The 17,222-nt window shown below is 66.3% G+C and overlaps 1 protein-coding gene across 7 annotated transcripts in view; it reads left to right on the forward strand.

Moving 5' to 3' along the window:
• Positions 1–16,978, forward strand: part of FAM120B (family with sequence similarity 120B) — a 32,152-nt gene extending 15,174 nt beyond the window's left edge. For 6 of the 7 annotated variants that reach the window (XM_045843699.1, XM_045843694.1, XM_045843700.1 and 3 more), the window contains 8 exons: positions 517–618; positions 1,095–1,267; positions 4,521–4,613; positions 6,608–6,814; positions 7,541–7,649; positions 9,426–9,518; positions 11,159–11,210; positions 16,198–16,978. In XM_045843699.1, the coding sequence (XP_045699655.1) occupies positions 517–618; positions 1,095–1,267; positions 4,521–4,613; positions 6,608–6,814; positions 7,541–7,649; positions 9,426–9,518; positions 11,159–11,210; positions 16,198–16,210 (842 nt within the window). In that variant the 3' untranslated portion in view covers positions 16,211–16,978. The remainder of the gene's footprint in view (positions 1–516; positions 619–1,094; positions 1,268–4,520; positions 4,614–6,607; positions 6,815–7,540; positions 7,650–9,425; positions 9,519–11,158; positions 11,211–16,197) is intronic. The other variant, XM_045843701.1, reaches the window with a different exon arrangement.
• The last annotated feature ends 244 nt before the right edge of the window (positions 16,979–17,222 follow it).

The following is a 17,222-nucleotide window of genomic DNA, read 5'->3' on the forward strand; positions in this document are numbered from 1 at the left end:
CAGATAAACCAAATTATTGCAGACATTTTGCTGTATTTTCCGAGAGAGGACAGGTGACAGGCCGTGGGCTGAAGTGGCACCCCAGAGAATGGGCCGAACCCTAGGTTTTCCAGGGAAACAGGTTGCCTGCTATTTCAGGGGGAGCTCAGACTGGGGCGCGGGGCGCGACCGCCACTGTCCGCAGGAGGGCGACCGGGACCGAGGGTGGAAACCGGGCTGTCCGACTGCCCGTCCGGGTAGGGACAGGACCCACGCCAGCACTCCTGTGCTCGGGGACGTCGACAGCGCGGTCCGGCCTCTGCACTGTCTCCTCCCTCTCGTGACGGGAGGCGAGTTGCAGGTCTGAGTCAGCGGTCCCTGCTGCCGGGGGCTCCGGTCCTGCCTCCGAGGCCTGGCGGGGAGGGCAGGAGGCCGGGGGCCCGGCTGGAGGGGTCCCGACAGGGCCGGGTCTGGGCCGTCAGCCCAGGGACGGGCGGCCCCCACGCACACCTGCTGACGTGGCCCGTCTCTGTGCAGGTGGAGCCGGCAGCTGCCCTGCAGTCCGGGAGTGGTTCGTCTATGCAGGGAACCCCCTGCGGCACCCGGACCTCGTCAGGCCTCTGCAGATGAACCTCCCAGGTACCGACAGCCCTCGTGCGCACAGAGTGCCATTGTGGGTGTGCCATCGTGGGTGCGCGGCGGAGTCGGGCCTCCCCGACTGCACGGGCACCGGTGTCCACGTCATCTGCTGCCCCCGGGAGGTGGGAGACAGCGGGTAGCAGTGGGAGCAGGGGGCGGGGGAGCCAGCCTCTCATCCCGGCGCCCCATGGTGGCTCACACCCCAGGACGGCACCTGGGCACGCGCCCCAGAAAGCACCCCGACAACACGGCACAGTGCAGGCAGGAAGGAAGCACCTGCCCCCCACGGGACCCAGACAGCAGGGCATTTCGGAGAAGGGCAAGGGTGCTGGCCCCACACGGGAGCCCTGCTGGCGTTTTCCTCCTGTCCCCCATGTCGGCGGGGCAGAGGTCCCTGTCTTTCACTCTGGAAGAAGGACGGGAGGACCTCCTGGTGGAAGAGTAATGCCGCGGGTCCTGCGGGCTTCCCTCTGCAGGGGGGACGCCCAGCCTGCGGCAGCTGTGGCTGAGCCAGGAGCCCGGGGTCCAGGCCCAGCGCGTGGACGTGCTCCTCGCCTGCCTCGACCTCGCCGCCTCCAGGGAAGAGCTGCAGGCCTTGGAGAGCCCCTTCCGGACGCTGTGCTGCCTCCTCATCTACCTGTTCATGCAGGTAACTGCAGCCCCCCGCCCCTGTCTCACGGGAGGTGCTGCGTCACCTCTATCCAGCACCTGGTCGTGAGTACCAGCCCTTTGCAGAGCTCGTGTGCTGAAGGACGGCTCTGTGCGCGTCACACGAGGGAGACGCCACCGCCACCGACTCCGGCGTGCGATGTGGGCACAGGGAGCGGGCCTGGTGGCTCTGCTTCCAAAGCCTTGAGACAGCGGACTCCCCATCCCGGCCACTGCGTCACTGCTGGGTGGCGTCTCACCTCCTGGGATGTGGGGGGCAGGTGGCGGGTCCGACACTGCCCTCAAGCTCCCTGGCTGCAGCCCGGCTGCCCCTCCGCAGTCTGCCCCGGGGCCAGAGGACGCCCTTTCGCCGAGCGATGCTCCCCCGTTCCTGTGACGGGTACCTCCAGTCTGAGGACGGGCAGCCCCAGGGTGGAAGCAGGAGTGGTCTGTGAAGTGGGTGTGGCCGTCGTGGTGACCATCCTCCTCAGCCTCCCGCACTGGGGCCAGGCCGCTGCCTCCCCGGGCCCCAGGCAAGGCAGTTTCTTGTTTCCTCATTTCACGCTCAGTTTACGTGTGGAAAGCATTGAGGCCCATGAAAAGGTCTGCCTTTCTAGCAGTTTGCTCGCACACTCACACACACCGCTCTGACAAGACTGGGACAGCCGGTGGAAGAAGAGCTGAGAACCCTGGTGTCCCCGGTCCCTTCCCCAGCACCTGCATTAATACAATGTCCCCCTCATGCTCAGCGTCCAGTAGCAGAAGGCCGGTGCAGACTCCCACGCCGCCTCCACCCCCAGCTGTGCGTCTTCTGCTCCGACCCTGGGCCTGGGGGCGCGACCCTCCCTCCCTCCCTCCCTCCCTCCCACCTGGGGGGAAAGCTCTGGGGGTCTGCCCTCGGACCTGAGCCCCTCTGCGAACAGCAGAGGGTTACATTTCGGGAGCCTGGCCGGTTCCTCCCTCGGCGTCCCCTGGGCTGTGGGCTGTCACACTGGGGCCGTGTCACTTCGCCCCTGGTGGCACGTGGCCGGTGTGAACTTGAGTCTCTGCGTTCCGCCCCTGTTTCAAGGAGAGCACTTCTTCATTCGCACCAGACTTAGCAGAGTGCAGGTTAGTGCTGGGTGGCAGGATTCGGCCCTGTTTAAGTGTGAAAACACCTTTTCCTGATGCTGTGCACCGTGTGTGCCCTCTCTGTGAGCTGCCGGTGCCGCGTGTGAACCTGCGGTGGCTCGGTCAGGCCGGGCGCGGTGGCCACTGGGCCGTGCCGAGGGGCTGGGGGCTGAGCTCCCTCCCCCAGAAAAACAAGTGTGTTCGGCCGGCGCGGTGGGTGCCGGTGGCAGCTCTCCCAGGGCGTGCACTTGGAGCTGTGTCTGCAGCTGCAGAGGTGGCTCAGCGAGGCCTCCGCGGGCACTGGGCGCCACTCAGCCCGCACCGCCCGCTCTGCGGGGCCCGGTGCTCGAGTCCCCTCCCGGCAGTTCTGGGCCGGCACGGGGTGGCGGTGTTCCGCTCACGTGTGCGGTTAACGTGCAGCGAGACGGGCACCCAAGGGAAGCTGCCCCTTGGACCTTTTTTCTTCGCATAATTGCCTCAGAAATAAAAGTCTCCTCGGCGAACATCAGCACGAGGCAGAGCGTGTCCGTTTGACCTTGAAGGACACGTGCGCGGGGACTCTTTAGGCCTGAAAGCGACCAGGGGACTCGGCCGTGGTGTCTGGTGCCGGGAAGGTCCTGACTGTCGTCCACGGCGGCCACTGCCTCGGGGCCCGGGGGGCTGCAGGGGCCCGTGTGCTGCTGCGCTCATGTCACGGTTCCGTGTGGGACGTGGGACGACCCACATCCTGTTCGGGCGCAGACCTGCCCGGGAACTCGCCCGCATCTCGGAGGGAAGTCGGGGGGACCAGTCCCCGCCACAAGAGGGGCGCGTTTGACGTGATTCACGGCAGAGCAGACACTTAAAAAGCAAAAAGCAACGCCTGTTGTGTGAAATTCTAAAACACGGGCGTGACGAAGAGACTGGCATCCGAGGTTTGTGGGCGGCACAGTCGGCAGCCGGAAGCCCGCGACCTGCCGCAGACCCAGACAGAAAGCGGCACTCTGCCCCGTGGGTCCCTGTGCTGAGGCCAGCCGTCCTCGGAGCCCCGGTGGCAGGGAGTGACCAGCAGGCCAGCAGACCTCAGTCCGAATGCAGAGGTGGGGTGTGGGGTCAGCAGAAGACCTTCTCGCCTGGGACCCGCGTCTGCAGAGCGGGCTCCGGGCCGCGGCCCGAGGTGCGTGGCTGCAGGGGTGGTCCCCCCTGAAGTAACTGTGGTGGCGTGCGTGCAGGGGGAGGTGACTGTGTCTGTCGTGCGTGCAGGGGGAGGTGACTGTGGTGTCGTGCGTGCAGGGGGAGGTGACTGTGGTGGTGTGCGTGCAGGGGGAGGTGACTGTGGTGGTGTGCGTGCAGGGGGAGGTGACTGTGGTGTCGTGCGTGCAGGGGGAGGTGACTGTGGTGTCTGTCGTGCGTGCAGGGGGAGGTGACTGTGGTGTCATACGTGCAGGGGGAGGTGACTGGTGGCGTGTGTGCAGGGGGAGCGACCCCCTGGAGTAGAGAGGGACAAGGATGGTGGCGGGGTAGGTCGGGTCGGTCAGGGCCCAGACACGTCACGTCCCGGAGCCTGTCCCCGCCACTGGATGCGTGTCCCTGCGAGGAGACACTGCGGTCCCTCTGAGGACGGGAAGGTCGATGGGCGTGTGGCCGTGTCGCCGTCCGAGGCCCCGCAAGGCGGTGGCCCGAGGCATCTGTGTCCCTTCTGCTTGCTGACCGTGACACCCTGGCTCCCGGGTCCCCTCGTCTCCCTGCCCATCTCCGTGTCCCTGCCTGTCCTGGTCCCTCTGCCACACCCCGGTCAGACCTTTCCACCCCACCGAGGATCTGCAGGGACTCCTATCTGGGGCCCTGGCTTCCTTCGTATTGGCACGTGCGGGCACAGGCCCCACGGGGGCCGTGGAGGCTGGGTGCTGCTCTGGGTCTCCACTGTGGGTGCTCTGCCTGCACACCCCTGGGTTGTCAGCGTCTGAGGTTTGTGCCAAAAACAACCGCTGTTCTCTGAGACTCCAGGTCTTCCCAGCATTCTAGAAGGTTCTGCCCTGCTGGAGAGGGAGCAGAGGCCCGCTCCCCTCCCCTCCGTCTCCTCTGCTGCTTGGGGTGCCCCCGTGTCCCGTCTGCAGTGGCCGCGGCCCGGGGCCCGAGGCTGAGGCCAACTCTCTCCCCCGCAGGTGGACGCGCTGTGCCTGGAGGACCTGCACGCCTTCGTCGCACAGGCCTTGTGCCTCCAGGGGAAGTCGGCCGGGCAGCTCGCGGACTTGCAGGTACTGACACGCCCGACCGCCCTGGTTCTGTCCAGGGAGGGGTGGGGTCCTCCGGGCTGTGGTGGGTGGTGGGAGGGCCTCGCCCTCAGGCAGTGGAGCCCGGTCCTGCCGGGCCAGCGACGCTGTGGGGGAGCCGGTGCCGGCGGCGGCCGTGCCGAAGCTGGACTCGGGCGCGAGGGTCCGGGTGGTGGCTCATCCGCCGCGTGTCCCTGGGCCACGTGTCGAGGCCGCACAGACCCCAGCTGCCGCGTGCGCCTCGCTGGGGGTGGCGGCGTGTCTGGGGCGTGGGACGCCGGGGACTAAGGGACAGCCCAGCCCAGCGCCCCTGGGCGTCCGAGCCGGGCCGGGAGGCCAGGGCTCCCAGCTCCACTGCGTGTTCTCGTCGCGTCGTGTCATCTCCCAGACGGCCGGGCGCCTCCGGCAGGACGCGCGAGCCAGTGCCCCGTGCGGCGGCAGACTCGGGGACCCTCCGCCCGCACGTCGTGGCGCCCTGCCGTTCCTGCAGTGGGTGCTCGCTCCCTCCCGTGGGACTCGCTGAGGCCCGTGGGCAAACCCAGAAGCCCTCGGAGGAAGGGGTGCCGGCCGAGTCACGAGTCACTCAAGCGGCCACAGAAACCCGGGCTGAGTGCGCGCCCCTCGTCAGGCCCTCAGAGGGCGAGGAGCGGAGGCTCGGCCGGAACGGAGTCTGGCGGGGTCTCCCCGACCTTGTAGACGACACACGGGAGCACAGGGGCGAGCCGTCGCAGGACTGGGACACGTGCAGAGCAGACGGGGAGGAGCCCGTGTCCCCCGTCCTGATGGCTCCTCAGCTCTTCGCCCTGGGGCAGGTCGGGGGCGGAGCCTCAGGGTGGGACCCAGAAGAGGCGAGGCTGCAAGCCTTGAGCCCGGGTCCCCAGCCCCCCTAGGCTGCGTACCCGGTGAGCTTGTGGGGGTGGGCACGTGAGCTCCTCAGTGAGCAGGAGGTGGGGACACGGGGACTGGAGTGCTGCCTGCTGCCTCCCTGCCGCCAGGTGCCCACCTCACTGCATCCTCCCCTGCTTCCCACCTCCGGCCTCCATCTTGGTGGCGGGGACAGCGCCTCGGCCTGGAAACCGTTGAGGAGGAGATGCTCGCAGCAGTCAGGGGGGTGGGCAGGCGCCACGGCCACCCTCAGCTGTTCAGGGCGGACGGCTGGTCTCGGGCAGCGACTGAGCAGGGGACCCCCTGTGGGAGGTTCTCAGGAGAGGTCACAGGCTGCCCGCCTCCCGGTCCCCGCGGTCCAGAGCCGTTGGCTCTCCCCAGGCAGGTGCCGCAGGGGTGGCAGACAGGTGGGTCTGCCGGAGGGCAGGAGCACACCCCCACGCACCAAGTGGGCCCAGGGCGAGGGCAGCTGAGGCCCTCCCGCCGGGCTTGTGCACGGCATGTCCTCTGTGGATGCCCCCCGTGCTCCAGGGCACAGACACGCCACACAGACGAGTGTGCAGTCGACAGCGGACGGCGGCGGGGGGGGGGGTCGCCAAGCAGGGCCCCACCCCTGCCAGGTGTTGGCCTGTTAGGGCGGCTTCTCCATCTCGGAGCGGGTCGGTCCGGCAATGTGCAGGAATGCTGTACGTCGGAGTGGCTGTCTTAATTTCTGAAAATCATCAGCCTCTTAACCCCATAAGGTGAGCCATTTTACCCTTAAATGGTAAGTGTCTGTGTAAAATGGTGTTTTTAAAAACTGGAACAACTTGCTGTGACCCCTCCTCGCAGCGCAGCAAACTGCTGCCCTCTCGGCTCCCTTCCAAAGGGAGCCTTGGGAGCAGCAGCACCGCAGAGACCACCGGGGCTCAGCCTGGGGGGGCGGGGGCCGCCCCGTGTGCAGCACCCAGGGAGGCCCAGCGTGGGGCCACCTCTGTCCCTGTGGCGGCTGCGGAGCGTCCGCTCTGCGTGGAGGCGGCTGGTGCGGAGGCACAGGGCCCTGGTCCCCGGGGCGCGGGACCCTCCTGAGCCCCGTGCGCCTGGTCTCTCCGCAGCTCGACCACGTCGACCCCCGGGCCGTGCAGCTGGGCTCCCTGCTGGTCCGCGGCCTGACCACGCTGGTGCTGGTCAACAGCGCCTGCGGCTTCCCCTGGAGGACGAGCGAGCTCATGCCCTGGAACGTGTTCGACGGGAAGCTGTTCCACGAGAAGTACCTGCAGTCGGCGAGGGGGTGCTCCGCGGAGGCCCTGGTGGAGCAGAACGTGAGTGCCCGGCCGCCTCGCGCCCTGAACGCAGGGCGGGCTCTTGCCCCGAATGCGGAGTGGGCTGGTGGTGGCGGCTCAGGCACCGCGGAGGCTCGGGGTCCTCACCGGAAGTCAGACGGGCCAGAAGTGCCGTGTTCCTAGCGGTCGCTATGCTGCAGGAAACAGACTCGGTTCAGATGGTGCGGGAAGGACTGCGACTCCAGAAGCCTGAAGCCCAGGGTCGCGGCCCCAGGCCGCAGGGTCGCGTGTCTTCTGGCTTCGGCCGCAGCACGTCCAGGGCTCCAGACGCCGGGCTTCTGTCCGGGGGGTGGGGGCAGGGCACGCAGCAGCACCCCATCGAGTCCGACCCGTCTTTATCTTCCCAGTGCCTCCCCCCCTCCCCCGCCTCAGAATCAGCTGCAAACGCTTCCTGCTCAGGTGCCCCTAGACGTGGGACCTGTCCAGTGGGAATGGTGGTGGCTCCTTAGTGGACTGTGTCCCCCGAAGGCTGGCCGTTTGGTTGGGGCCGTGGGTGGCTGCCCGCCTTCCTCAGCACAGTGGCCCCGGGACCCCTGGGAGGCATCCAGGCGAGGCCTCGGCCACACGCCCGGGCATGTCACCCCAGACGTGAACAGCAGGCGTGCAGCCTGCTGGGGAGACGGCTCTGAGCGCCCCACGCCAGAGAGGACGGTCGGTGGCCGTGGCCACTGCCGTTTCTCAGCGTCTGACCTGGTCTGTTCGCAGCGGTCTCGGCTCGCCAGGTTCCACCAGCTGAAGTCCGTCGTGTGCAAGGCCTGCCTGGGGGAGGGCCGGCGCATCGTCAGCCAGCAGCTCTGGCGGCCGCACCACACAGGTGGGCAGTGGGGGACGCGGGGGCGGGGCCGGGGCTGGGGCGGGAGGGAGACACAGTGGACAGGCCCGGCCGCTGCCCAGCGGCCCACTTTGGTTTCGCCAGGAGGGCGCAGCCGGAGGGCCCGGGAGTGACTCGTGACCGGGAGCTGCTCGGGGGCGGAGCCCTCCCGGCCCCCAGAGCACAGGCACTGCCGGGCGACGCGTGCTCGCCCCACGTGTGGGTTCACTTTTCCTCCCAGTGTGCGTGTGCTCAGACGACGCGGATGCCGAGAAAAGAACGAAAGAGGAAACAGAAACAGCCTCTAACTCTGTGACCAGAAGGTGGTCGTGGACAGACCAGGCATCTTGCAGGGTTTTCTGTGCTCTGGCCCCATGGTTGCTGCTGCCTGTGCAGCTCTGGGTCACACTTAAGTGACAGCCCAGTCGGGGCCGCGGAACAAAGCTCCCGCATGCTGGCTCCCAGCCCCACGGGCCCCCAGAAACATCGGGGTCCCCACCGCGAGCTCCGGGTTGCTCCCTCCTTTCTCGGTGTACATGTAGCTTCTGCGTGCCTCGTGTCCTTCAGACAGAGTGCGCTGCTCACAGAATCCTGGCTCAGAACGTGACCCGGCTTGGGCTGCATGCCGCCAGCATGCTTTCTGGCACGCTCTGGTCGCGGCACGCCGCCCCGGCCGTGATGCAGAGTCCGGGACCACACCGGACGTTGGCCTTCAGCTGACGTGACGGGTCCAAGAGTCCGTCTGCACGTTCGCCCCTGCGGGTGTCAGCGGCGTGGGACTCCTGTCCGTCAGCTTTCTCGTTGATGAGCTGGTCTCAGTTACGGTTTCGCGGCCTCAGAGCTTAGGCCCACGTCTGCAGCTGTGCAGCCCCGCTTTCTTTCTTGGTGGGTGAGCTCGCCCCGCCTTCTTACCTGCCGGCTGTCCTCAGGGTTCTGCTTGGCTCTGGCCTTGCAGACAGGGCTCCGCGAGCCCCAGTGGCAGGACACCACCTGGGACGTGTCCAGGTCCTGCCAGGTGTCACACACCTGCACTCAGTACCCCCACACACCTGCATAGCTTCACCCTGCACACCTGCACACAGCAGGCCGGGCCTGGCCGTCTCCTCCTCCTCGTGGGAGGGGAGCCCCGTGGGCCTGTCGGCCGCGCCCCACAGGCAGCTCCCCGCCCGCGGCCCGGCGGGAGCTCACGAGCCACCGGGGGAGCCTCCCCGCAGGGCTCGAGCCTGGCCCACCCTGGCGGCCCCTCCTCTTTGTGGGTCACGGGGAGGCATCCAGATCCTGGGAGAGACACACGTCAGCAGGGCACAGACCCCCACGTGAGAGTCCAGCAGAGACAGGTCGTGGGAGTGCCGGGTGTGAGCGCTGAGGGCGGTTTTCAGAGGGAGAAGTGCGTGTGCGGCACACTTGTGCAGAGTCGGGTCTGGCGCTCAGCGTGCCGCCCACGGGCAGGCGTGCCCGTCAGAAAGCCTGCCCCGGGGCGCAAGCCCACCAGGACTGACCACAGGGCCCTGCCTTGCAGGGACCTCCCAGGATGCCCTGGGTCCTCAGTCCACCCCGTCGCCAGCACAGGCCCCGGGACAGGTGTCCACACGCAGGCCTCGTGCCCCGCTGCCCGGCACTGGCCCTGGGGCCCCGTGTGTGCACCACCGTGGGCTTTCCCTTCGGTGTCAGAGACACCAGGGGTCTGGAGCTGCCGACCCTCACGGCAGTCTCACACGTGTCACGTGGCGGGCCAGGCCTCGGGCGGCTCGCTGACGTGCTGACCACGTGTCCCCACAGGGAGATGGGGACGCCAGGGACCCGGCTCCCACAGGATGAGCTCCGGGCACAGCCGGTCCAGCCAAGGACAGTACTGGAGAGACCAGGGCCCAGGTAAGAGGGCGCTGCCCACAGGGCTCATCGCCACGGCAGTGTGTCTGCCCGGGACCACTCGGCCGGCGCACTGAGGTCTGGCCAGGGAAGCTGGAGCCCTGCAGCCCTGGACACAGAGCCGTCAGCGTGATTTCTTGGGGACAGTGCTGGGTTTCTAGCTCTGAGGGGGACGCGCCTCCCCCAGGTGAACCGGGTGCGAGTGTTTCTGGGAGCGAGGAGAGCCTGGCCGCGTGTGGTGGCCACGGGACCTTGGCTCGGGCTTGTCCACGCTCCTTCCCAGTGCCCCTTGCCACTCCCTCCCTCCATGTCCCCGTCCCCACGTGACCCGAGCCGGGCGGCACGCGCACATCCGGGGGCCCAGCACACGCTCCTGCACAGAACACACCAGGGACACGCTGTCCCCACATCCTTCACGTGCCCCTCACACGTCCCTCGCATGTCCCTCACATGGCCTGCGTGTCGGGGCTGAGGCACCGGCCGGGGCCGTGGGTGCAGGCGGAGGGCGTGCCGGGCCTGCCGGGGCCTGGCCCCCGCAGAGCCGCTCACAGACGTGCCGGCAGCTCACGCAGGTTTCTGACCTCGGGTGCTCCGTGTCCGGACACCAGCCTTTTGTTATGAATGGAACGTTTTTCAGGTCAAATAACCCACTTTTTCAATTGCTGCAGTTGAATTATGTCATCTTTATTGGGCCAACACATTTTTTGCTGGGTTTTGTCCACCTTTGAATGCCCATTTTAGTATTTTGGGAGATACTGGAGTGTTCTAATAAGAAGTTGTCACTGCTCTCAGGACAGAGGCAGCAGGCACGGCCCCCTCTGTTCGGGAACAACTGGAAGGGCCTCAGAGTGCTCAGCCCGCCCCTGCCCCAGGGCTGGCCGACCCGGGGCCCACCCTCCTCCCTGGGAAGCGCTGGGGCAGGACCCGAGGGGAGGGGCCCCGAGGTGTGCACATCAAAGCTCCCCAGCTTTGAGATGCCTGCAGCTGGAGCGAGGGCCCTGGGGGAGACGAGGTGGGAAATTCCGCAGGCGGCAGCCACCAGTTGGCCTGTGATTTCTGCAGGTTCTGCTTCTGGGGGGCCACACTGGGGTCAGCAGGCTGTTGTGAAACTGCCCCCGATCACCTGTGATAACAAGCCTGGGAGAGGTGGGAGCGGCAGGGACCCCGCAGCCCAGAGGGTGGGCGGCTCCCCCAGGCAGAAGCCTGACGGATTCTGTGGGGACGGCGCTACTGCTGGACGCGGAGACTGACCGCCTCGTTTCCGTGCAGGGCGGCCCTGTCCAGGGAAGGCAGGGGGCAGCCAGCTGCACTGGGCGGCCGGGAGCCCCGGGCCCAGCTGCAGAAGGGAGCCCCGTGCTGCTTTCCTGCCCTCGGCACAGTGTCCCCGTGGGCCACCTGCCCACGAGGCTCCGTGCCCACGTGTCCTCGGCAGGCGGCAGGGCTGCTGGAGTCAGGAGCGGCTCTGACGAGGCTCCTTCCACTCCCCGGACGGCCCCCGATGAGCTGCTTCCTGCTGCGTTGCAACGGTCGTGGGGCCGAGTCCGGTGCCCGGCGGCCGCAGCCACGGGGGCGGGGGGGTGTCTGCTGCGTGGGGTTTCGGCAGAGGTCACTCCAGCTGTGGTTTCTCTGTCTGTCTGGTGCAGGAAGCCGACACCACGAGTCTGACCCCTGGAGGAGACACGCACCGTCTTCCGGGTGAGTCTCCAGGGCCGGCGGCTCACCCGCAGTGGGAGTGAAACACGCCTTCGCGACACAAACTCCGTGTCCGGTGCCAAACCGGACGAGAATTCGGGTGGGGGGTCCTGCTGACACGCACCAGGTGCACTTGGCTCTGGGAAGAGTCTGCTTTCCCCAGAAGAAGGGCAGGGGGGGCGGACAAGGAGTCTGGCCTGGGGACCCCGCGTCTCCCTCCATCAGTGGCACAAGAGCCCTCTGCCGGCCCCTTGGAAGGGGCGGGTGGTGGCTCTGAGATCCGGACCGGCTTTCCGTAGAAGGAGAGGCTGCTCTCCAGTGAGCGCTCCCTCGTGCCCCATGCTGAAAGCGTCAGCTGACTTCTTTTTGGAGGTTGTGCCTGACCATGTGGCTGCAAACGGTCAGCCACCAGCATTTCGCTTCCAGCCTCACCCCGCCCACCACCCCTTGTCCCTGAGGGCAGGTGTGTTTCGGTGACTTGGAGTCTGGTTGTCCTGCCTGGCGCTGACCACGCCCGTGTGGGCTGTGCGCTGCTGCCCAGGTCAACGTCTCCGCAGACGTGAGGTCCCCGGGCTCCAGGGGTCAGCTCTCATCACCGGTTCCAGTCGAAGGTCACGTTTCCAGCCTTATCTCCGCTGGGTCCCCAAAGCATCTGCACAGAGAAAGAAGTAACCCCGTCTCCCTTCCTGGGGGGAGAGCTAGCTCCATGGGGCGCTCCATGCGGGGCTCACGGCTGGGGGCGACTCCTGGCCATGCTTCTGCGCGTCGTCCCCACTCGTGGCCCCAGCTCAGGGTTTTTACCGCCGCCTGTGTGCAGACAGCCCCGGGCATCAGACAGGAAGCCTGGGGAGCAGGGCAGGGGCCGAGCTGGGCGGAGCTGGCCTGGGGTGTGCTCACGGTGACCCTGTGACCCTTGAAAACACTTCAAACGAAGGCAGGTCAGGGTGACCCTTTACGTCCGAGGGTCTGCAGGTAACCCGGGAAGTGGAATTGTAAGCTCAGTAACTGTTGGAGTATTGATAAGGACCAGAAGCTGAAAGTCAGGCCCTTCCTCGAAGCTGTCACCCCCAAGTCTGGGGAGCGGGTGAGGACTGCCCAGTGTCCTCTGGGTTGCGTGCCCTGCCCACGGCCCCAGCTCTCAGAGGCGTCCACGCAGGGGCCCCAGCGGGCGGCCCTCCTGCGAACAAAAGGGCCCTGAGTGCCGTCTCCGTCCATCCCGAGCGTGCGCTCAGTGAGCCGCCCGACTCAGGCTCCGTGTGCGCAGCCCCGGGCGTCGTCCTGCCCCGGCCCAGCCGGCGTTCCGGGAGAAGGGCCGGTCTCCACGCCTACCCCGCGCATCTGCGTGTCCTCTGCGTGCATCTGCGTGTCCTCCATGCATTGGCGTGTCCTCTGCGCATCTGCGTGTCCTCCGCGGGCATCTGTGTGTCCCCCAAGTGCATCTGCGTGTCCCCCGAGTGCATCTGCGTGTCCTCCACGTGCGGCACCCTCGCACACATGCAGCTCCTCCTGCGGGCGTGGCCGGCTCCGCTGCTGCTCATGGCGTCTCGTGGGGCCTGCAGCCGGGTCTCCCAGCTCTGGAAATACTTTTCTCTCCATTCCTCTTAGGGTTCCTGTTTTCTCCCAGAATCCTAAAATTCTGTTCCTTTCGTTTCTGCTCATTTTAGACCACCGCCACATCTAAAAGTTTCACTTCTTTGTTGCTTATTTGCACAACCTTTAAGTAAGATTCTCCTCCCTTAGACTGCCCGGCGACCCCCATGATAACCGTCTCCCTTCAGGACATACGGCTCCAGCTGGTCAGTGGGACATGGGTGTTCAGTGGGCTCGCCTGTGCCACTGGGTGGGCACCGCTTTGTCCACGTGGGAAAGACCAGCGCGGTGCGTTGTTTGGAGTCGTGATATTTTACAAATTATCTCTGCAGTCGAGTCTTCTGATGCAAGTTCCGTGTGTCAGTGTTTAAATGAAAATAAAACAACATGTACCACTCAAAATTGAACATAACTTCGCAGTTGATGGGTTATTTAGATAACACATCACCTTCCTGTATGTCGGGATCTTTGTGAAGAAGATGGTGATGTAGAATTTCATCCCGTGTTTCCCGCACCTGCTGCAGTGCTCATGTGATCCCACTCCTCCATGCTGGTGGCGGGCGTGCACCCCTGGGTTTGCGTGTGCTGAGCTCCCCTGGCATCCAGGGCGTGAACACCAGTGACCATGGTGTGTGACCCTCTCCTGTGCGTGGGTTTGTGTGTGAGGGTCGTTTGTCGGGGGTCTTGGCCTGCACCGTTCTTTCCTTTGCACAGTCCTTGTCTGGCTTAGGTATCGGGGCGACGCTGGCCTTGTGACAGCAGGAGTTTGGAAGTGTTCCTTCTCCTTGAGTTTTCTGGGTGACTTTGAGAAGGTTCGGCATTACGTTTTTGGTGAGTGTTTGGTAGAATCCCCCATGAAATCATCGGGTCCTGGGCTTTTGTTTTCCGGTAGGTTTGTGATTGCTGGTTCAAGCTCCTTTCTCACTGACCGGTCTGTTCAGATTTTCTGTGTCTGTGTGACTTGGTCCTGGAAGGTGTTAGGTTTCTAGGGACGGTCCCGCTTCTGCCAGGCTGCCCGGTCTGCGTGCGCCTGTTCGCACTGGTCTCTCGGGATCCCTTGTGTTTCTGATATTAGTTGCGATGTCTCCTTTTCTGTCTGTGGTTTTATTTATTTGAGTCTTCTCCCTTCTTCTCTTGGTTAGTTTGTCAATTTCGACAAGCTCCCAGGCTTATCAATTTTGCATATCTTTTCAAAAAACCAACTTAGTTTTCTTGATCTTTTTTATTGTCTTTGTTGTCTGTGTTATTAATTTCTGCTCTTACCTTTATTGTTTCCTTCGTTCTGCTGTCTTTGGGCTTCGCCTATTCTGTCTCTGGTTCCTTGGGGTGCAGAGTTAGGTTGTGTGTTTGAGACCATCCCTTGCTCTGAGTGCAGCTGCTACAGACACCCCTCTTGGAACCGCACCGCAGGGGGGGGTTTGTGTGTTGTGTGTCCATTTCTGTCTGTCTGAACGTACTTTTTAATTTCCCTTTTGATTTCTTCTCTCACCCGTTAGTTGTTCAAAAGCGTGTTGTTTTATTCCCACAGATGTGTGAAATCTCCAGTTTTCCTCCTCTAGTTTTGCAGCACTGTGATCGGAAAATACGCTTGATAGGATTTCAGTCATCTTACCTCTTCAGGGCACGTCTGCTGCCCCACACACGCCCTGTCCGGGGCCACTTGGCGTGAGCTCTGGGAGAGTGCGCGTCCTGCCACCCGCAGTGGGCGTGCTCGGCCACAGCTGCAGGGCCCCCGTCGCCCGCTCGGCGACACGGCTGCAGCGCAGCCCCTTTGGAGGCGTCCACCTGATCCCCTGGGCGGCCACCACCTGCCCCTCACGGAGCCCCCGCAGCCTGCGCCGCCCCTCAGCACTCACACGCCTTTGCTTTCCGTGGTAGAAGGTGATTTTGAAGCCACAACCCCGAAGCCAGCCAAAATGGCATTCTAGTGTGAGGGGGAGGTGGCACATTTTCAGGAGTCGGGAAGCCGGGACCTGCAGACCCCTTCCGGAAGGAAGCAGGCGCGCCCCAGCAGAACGCGCCTGTCCTCGGAGCAGAACGGGGGCCTCACCAGCGGCGCCCCGCAGGGGGAGGGGAGGGGGGAGGCGCATTTCAGGGAATAAACAGGAGCTGACAGTTTCCTGCATTTGACCGAGGACGTGAGCCTGCAGATGCAGGAGGCCCCGCCGGCCCCAGCTGCGGCGGCGAGCTCAGCCCACAGGACCCACTGAACCCCGCCTCGAGGGCCGGACACCGAGACGGCGTCCCCAGGGCGGCACCAGGGAAGCGGCCCCTCAGAGGCAGGGCCCCTCGGTGGCCTTGTCGCTGCTCACGCGCCTCAGGAATCCTCGTTCCGCGACGTCTGCAGCCTGCGCCCGGGCTGCGGCCCGGGGTGGGAAGGAGGCCGGTGCGGGCAGGCGTTGCCGTCCCAGGGGGCCCCCAAGCCAGAGCTCCCGGGAGAGGCCGGAGCCCGGAGCCCGACTCACGGCCCCCCACGGCCCGGCGCCCTCCGGGGCGCGTGTCTGCCCAGGGAGGCGCTCGGAGCTCAGGCACAGCACCCCGGCCTGCGGGGCTTCCTCCCACTCCTCTCGGCTCCGCAGTGGATCGGGGTGGGGGGGGGGTCAGGCACACCCCGTCTGGCATCTGGCTCCGCCGCGTGTGGCGTGGCCTCCGCCGATGCTCCGTCTTTCCCGTCCGCCCCGCAGTCTGCTGCGTGTGGCTTCCCCGCGCCCGGAGGCTCTGTCTCTGCAGCGCGGTCGTCCGGTCCCGCCAGGAGCAGGAGCGCCTTCTCCGGGTGCAGACGACGTGAACCCCACAGGCGGTGCCTGGGCCCTGCCTCTGCGGACGGTTCCTCCAGGCTTCTCCTTCCCTGTGCGTGTCTGCTCTGGCCTGCGCTTCCCCTCCCTCCGGCGCCTGGTGCCTCGCAGCGCCCTCGCGTGTCGGGGAGTCGGGCCTCAGGAAGGCGGCCGAGCGCCTGTGCCCGGGCGGGCGTGGAGCCGGGTCCCTGGGGAGTCGTGGCCCTGGACCCCCCCGTGCTGCGCCCCGGGGGCCAGGGGCCGGGGGACCGGAGAGGGGTCAACGCGGGGCTGGTGGGGTTCAGACAGACAGGACCGCGGGAGGGGGGCCGGAGGAAAGCCCAGGATGAGCCCCGAGTTCTGACGGGCGCTGTTCCGGTTCCTGTCCCGTGGGCTGGGGTGGGAAACAGAAGGGAGAAGAGGGAGTGGAGGTGTGCCGTCACCCTTGGGTGCTTTGTGATTGAAGCACCGCCTGTGATGGGCACACACCCCACACATTCACGCACACACACCCCCACCCCCAGGGGGGACCCCATCGGGCAGGGGGCTGCGGCCGGCAGACCCTCGAGGCCTCGGCGGGCCTCGGGAGCGGGAGGCCGCCTCACAGCCCGCCGCTTGTGTTCCAGGTGGTCCAACTGACGCGCCCGCCGGGCCTCCCACGGCTGGACAGGGAGCTCCTCTGCTCTGGGACGTGGACGAGGAGTCGGCACGTCTCACCCACATGTGTCCCCGTCATCGGCACCGCACGGCCGTGACCGACGCCACGTGGTGTGCGTTCCCCTCCTTCCCACGCAGCCCCGGAGCCGGAGGACCCTCGTGAGAACACAGCTGCCGTCGCCCCAGCGTCCCTGCGGCTTCGCCCCTCGGAGGGCCCGCCTGTGGTTCGGGGGCTGTAAGTGTGGAGGCCCCGCGAGGCGGGGCCTCGGGGAGAGAGGAAGTCACCCTCCTGCACCAGGCGGGGCGTCCAGCGCACCCGGAGACACCTGCAGCCAGTGGCGGGAGTGCCCCCCGACTGCTGCCCTCGAACCCGTCCCACCTGAGCTGAAACACGGGGTCACGGCCCCTGCTTTCTCCCGGCGGCGGCCCAGGCCCCAGCCCCGGCCCCAGCCCCAGGCTCCAGCCCCAGGCGCGCTTGTCAAGCTTCCTGGTGCGGACACAGCTGTGGACGGTCGGATTCCTCGTTTCAATTGTCAGAAGTGCCACTGGGCCTGGAGGCCTGGGTCTCCCGCGGGCGCGTGGGGATGGCGGGCCTGCGGTCCCCTCTGCCTGCAGCTGCACAGCCTCCACCTCCGAGGTGCCCCCGCCCCATCCCGCACAGACTGGGGCTGGCACCCTCTGCGTGGAGGCGGTGCCCCGAGTGCCTGTTCGTGACGTGTTGCCAAATACAAACGTTCGTCTGCTGTCAGCGATGAGCTCCCGTGGCTGTTTTCCTCCCGCTTTCCGTCCGGGCCTGGCGTCCAAGCCGCAGACCTGGAAGGCACTGGGGGTCCCAGGTACCAGCTGGGGTCTGGCGGGGCTGCCCCTGCCCCTGGCCCCACCCCCGCCGTGGCACCTCTGCTGTTGCCGTGGGTGGGTGGGTTTGCTCGGGGCGGGGCCTCGAGACGGCCGCGCGTGGTGCTGCCCGTCCGCGTGCTGCTGGCGCTGCGACACG

This window comes from Phyllostomus hastatus, unplaced genomic scaffold (genome assembly GCF_019186645.2).
Source record: "Phyllostomus hastatus isolate PE091 unplaced genomic scaffold, TTU_PhHast_1.1 phas_contig_40, whole genome shotgun sequence".
NCBI classification, from domain to species: Eukaryota; Metazoa; Chordata; class Mammalia; order Chiroptera; family Phyllostomidae; genus Phyllostomus; species Phyllostomus hastatus.